This window comes from Quercus robur, chromosome 11 (assembly GCF_932294415.1).
Source record: "Quercus robur chromosome 11, dhQueRobu3.1, whole genome shotgun sequence".
Classification (NCBI taxonomy): domain Eukaryota; kingdom Viridiplantae; phylum Streptophyta; class Magnoliopsida; order Fagales; family Fagaceae; genus Quercus; species Quercus robur.
This window is the reverse complement of record NC_065544.1, coordinates 37,025,586-37,030,036: the sequence shown is the minus strand read 5'-3', so window position 1 is coordinate 37,030,036 and position 4,451 is coordinate 37,025,586. Positions and strand designations below refer to the sequence as shown.

Below are 4,451 nucleotides of genomic sequence, written 5' to 3'. Positions count from 1 at the left end.
TTTCAAGATAAGAACAAATTAAGTAATAAATATTATTTGTATAATTTGGTTCAATGTTTCAAGACTATTCATCTCTCACACATACACACAAACCTCTTTGCATTTTAATTCACCATTTTCACCTCTTGCACTTCTATCCCTTTGTATATACCTACCCATAACCCATCATGTCATCATATGTCAAATACACACACCAAAAATGTTGTTATTTTTCTTCAATCTTTCGACAACACCTACCTAGTTAGTTCTAACATTGTTGTTTCATCTAATCCTAACCTGTATGATTTAACTAGAACTAAGGATTACATTTTATATTGAGTGATAATGGCAATTACTATTTTGATATTTTGATGTTAAGGTTGAACATTATAGAGTTGTGAGTTTTGTAAATAATGTGATTGATTGTAGGTGACAAGGTGTTTAGGATGTGTATTTATTTATTTTAAGAATTAAAGAGAAAGAGAAAGACACATTCTATATCAACTTTTATTCTAAAATATTCCTCCAATTTTTTTTTTCATCGCTTCAATTGAATAATTATAACGGATATATGTGTATAGTTTATAATTATTGCTTTTTATGATAAACTCATTACAAATAAAGTTTTATAACAATTATACTATAATACTTATACAACATTATTTAATAATATTTTACATAAAACGTTAAAACATTATCGGTACATAGCACGGGTAATTTACTAGTAAATTAATAATTGCACTACCTATTATTAAACAAAAGAATCTAAACTGGAATTTTCAACAATATGCGTTGCTCTTAATAAGTGATAATGCAAGTATAACAAATTTATGCCACATTTCAGTAGAAAAGTTCCATTTTTTTTTTTTTTTTTCAATTTCAATACAAAGAAAAAAGATAATACATAGCACCTGGAAGTGTCATTTTTACCTCCAGTGCCTTGAAAGTTTTATTCGTTTTTGTGTTTATGAACTTTTATCATCACAGTTGAAGGTTAGAACATATAAAGATAAGCCCTATCTCCTGCATATAACTCCTTGCCCATCAATCCCACTAGCACAGATCAAGCTGGGCAACTCTAAATTCTCCAAAGAAGCTTCTCCGTCAGACCCACCAAACCTAGCAACAGCACAGTCCGTGGAAAACAGGCTTGAAGTTTCAAAATTCTTGTCCCCTCCCAGTACAGGCATGGTAGCTCCAATATTTACACGACTCACATAGTCGGGTCTGTATGTTTGGCCCAAAACACCACTCACTTCGTTGCTCAGAGATAAAAACTTGAACCCAAGGTCGAGATGAGCAAATGAATCCTCTTTGGTTATACCATAGTTATGAATCCTAGAGTCTTCTTTGGTTATAGGCACAACCTTGGCTGTGATCCTAAAGCTTCCTTCAACTTCAACCATGACACTGTTAGTGTCAGCTAGCCTATTGACAAAAACACTTGGAGAGCTTGTGGATTGCCACGTAGCACCTTCTACTTCGGTGAGGGTAATAGGCTCGTTGTCGAAGCTGAGGGTGAGACGATCAATGGAGTCTTCCCATGTGGCAGTTTTTTGTGCACCGATGAAAAGTTGGTGTTTTTCAAAGAGAATTGCAATGGATTGGACCCAAGTGAAGTCCCTCTTCATGTTCTGGTTTCGTTTGCCAATGAAATGTGCATTAATATGGAGGTTGGAGTCCGATAAAAGACAAAAGTCACGATCTTTCTTGCCGTGGAAGTAGAAGGTGATGCCATCCCCGCCTATAAATCGAGGGTCTTGGCAAACTGCTCCTGGCCTATCACAGCCTATCATTTAATATGGAGAAGAATTATTATCATATTGCTATAAACCGTTGGTGTACTTTGAATCCATATATATATATATATATATATATATATTTTGCAGCCTTACACTAAATCACTTAAAAAAGGTATCGTCCATTCCAAAATTTGTGAGAATAAAATCATTTTACAAATATAACACGAGAAAGCTATGGTTTTGTGCAAAAGAAAACTCTGTTACTGTTATGAAATATTGGCTCTTGAATGATAAATAAATAAAACCTTATTATGTAAGATAAATAATATTTTTTGTGGGAATATATTAATTTTTTCATATTGGGCTTAAAGAAATAAGTTGAATAAAAGTATAACTATACCTCAATAAACTATAGTTTTAAAAAATTGTATATAAGCTTAAAAGGAAAAAAGAAAAAAAGAAAAAGGATGGCTATAAATATTGGAAAGTGTATTAATGAATAGACTTACTGCAAACAGGCTTGCAAGTGACACAATCAACCTCACATCCACCAGGGCATGAGCTGGGACATACTTGCTCCATATTGTAACACTGAGGGTATTTCTTATTCTTGCATTTGACAGTCTTTGGAGTTAGTGGAGGTGAGGAGGAAATCGGCGGAGATGGGGTAGGAAATGACGGAGGAGGAGTTGCAGCAGGAGGTGTTGGAGAAGGTGTTGATGGTGGAGGTGATGGTGATGGCGGGGTAGGACTAGGTGGTGTTGGAGAACTTGGAATAGAGGGAGGTGGAGAGGAAGTAGTTGGAGGGGTAGGAGTTGTGGGAGCAGGAGGTGGTGGTGATGGTGAAGAAGTTGGAGGAGATGGGGGTGGAGTAGAAGCAGTTGGAGGAGTGGGAGTTTTTGTAGGAGGTGATGGAGGAGAATATGATGGAGGTGAATGGGTTGGAGTCTGAGGTGGAGGAGGGCTTTTGTAACCAGCACACATTGATTTACAAGAGACACAGTCCACCGTGCATTTGTGAGGGCAAGATTTGGGGCATACAAGCTTCAGATTATAGCAATACTTGTACTTCTTTATCAAGCATCTTGCATAGGTCGGGCTCTTGGCAACATCTGGAGGAGTTGCCTCTACTATTGCCATTAGCATCAGGAGAAGAATTGGCACAAGAAGGGTTTTCATAGATTGAGCCATGGAATTTGAAGTTTGGCTGGCTATTATGGTACTGTATGAGTTGGGTTGTTATTGCCATTGGCCCATTGCCTCCTTTTATAGATGTTCAAGATCGAAGACCATCTATTAAATCCTTGATGCCTATCGGTTCGGATCACAACTTTAAGTCTAAAGAATGTTCCTTCATAAATCATCTTTCACATGGTTCCTTGAAAATTCAAACCAATCTGATGCCTCTTAGTTTGGATCATTTATTATATGATTTTAATTTTGTGCTTCTGTTGCTTTTAATCCGAAATTGGCATTACTTTGACATGAAGGGAATAGAGTAACACTTTCGGCAAGTGCTACTCTTCTGTGAATGCACGAGACCCAACTATGGTCTTTGAGTTGAAAATAATAAATAAATAAATAAAATGAAAGAAAAAGAGTCTGACTTATGAAGAAGGTTTTCTAGGAGCCCTTTACTTCAGGTACTTATCTATGTTCAACCTGCTACTGCACATATTAACCTTTATACTTATGCATTAGATGTCATAACGCTTTTGGCTTTCTGGCTAAAATCAAGTGTAGCTTGCTAAAGAAAACCAAAAGGAATACACCTTTTCTCAAGATGACCGAGACACTAAAATCATAAAAAGAAAGACAGCATAAAGTAATGGATAAGCCTCTTGACGTCCATGTTCAGATTATTTGAACAGAACCCCGGCTGGCCCAAAATAGAATAATAAAATAAAGTTTTAAATTGAGTTTGTAATACGCATGATCAAAAGACTCGTATATATGTTAGACATGGCAATACGGGTCAGAATTTTCTGACTCGACCTGAACCTGATTTTTTGACCCGAAGCAAAAATAGGTTGATCCGTGACCGGCCTGACCCACCCGGATAACTCGTAACCCAATCTGTTAAAAAAAATTCGTTAAAAAATATTTAGACTACATCCTGATACTAGGTGCATAAAGCACAAAGTACCAAAACCAATAGTCAATATATTATAGATATAAACAAGTAAAACAACAAACAAGACATGACATGAGAGAATGACTATTTGAGCTTCATCACAATCAATAAGAGCTAAGCTTCACAGACATAACATGAGAGAATGAGACAAAGACAACACAAGATTGTCAAGACAACCATTAAAAATAAAAATAATAAATAAATCTCATTCAATACTAGTTGTAGTCCAAAGCCAAAGGCACAATGCACAAATGTGAAAGTTGAAACATGACAACCAAACCACAAAGGGCCCCAAAGCTTCCTTAGTTTGTTCCTCTATTCTTGTCTCTTGCGCTTCTGCCCTTCTTTTCACACTTTCACACATTCCACACTTTTTTAGTTTTACACAAAGCAAGGAAGATGATGTAAGTGAATTGCATTTTGTTTGGTATATGTTGTGCTATGTGTTTTTAATAATAAAGATTGTAATATTGTGTGGTATTATTTTTCATTGCAATTTTTTTTAATGATTAGGAATTTGATCATTATGAAAGTGGTTATGGTGCCAAAACAAAAAAAATCTCAGTTGAACTTGTATTTAGAAGAGCCTATACTTA

The 4,451-nt window shown here is 35.6% G+C and overlaps 1 protein-coding gene across 1 annotated transcript; it reads right to left on the bottom strand.

Annotated features, from left to right (window-relative positions):
- Positions 1-995: 995 nt before the first annotated feature.
- On the bottom strand, positions 996-2,874 carry LOC126706207 (uncharacterized). The gene is made up of 2 exons (XM_050405543.1): positions 2,231-2,874; positions 996-1,768 (listed from the first exon to the last, which is right to left on the bottom strand). The coding sequence occupies exons 1-2, from the start codon at positions 2,865-2,867 to the stop codon at positions 996-998; spliced, it is 1,410 nt and encodes a 469-aa protein (XP_050261500.1). The 5' UTR covers positions 2,868-2,874.
- Positions 2,875-4,451: the final 1,577 nt, after the last annotated feature.

What these genes read in the sequence shown, in the direction of transcription:
- LOC126706207 (XM_050405543.1), bottom strand. Translation starts at nt 2,867, where the DNA reads ATGCTAATGGCAATAGTAGAGGCAACTCCTCCAGATGTTGCCAAGAGC. An exon ending in CACTTGCAAGCCTGTTTGCA is followed by an intron (nt 1,769 to 2,230) that starts GTAAGTCTATTC and finishes ATTAAATGATAG; the next exon opens with GCTGTGATAGGCCAGGAGCA.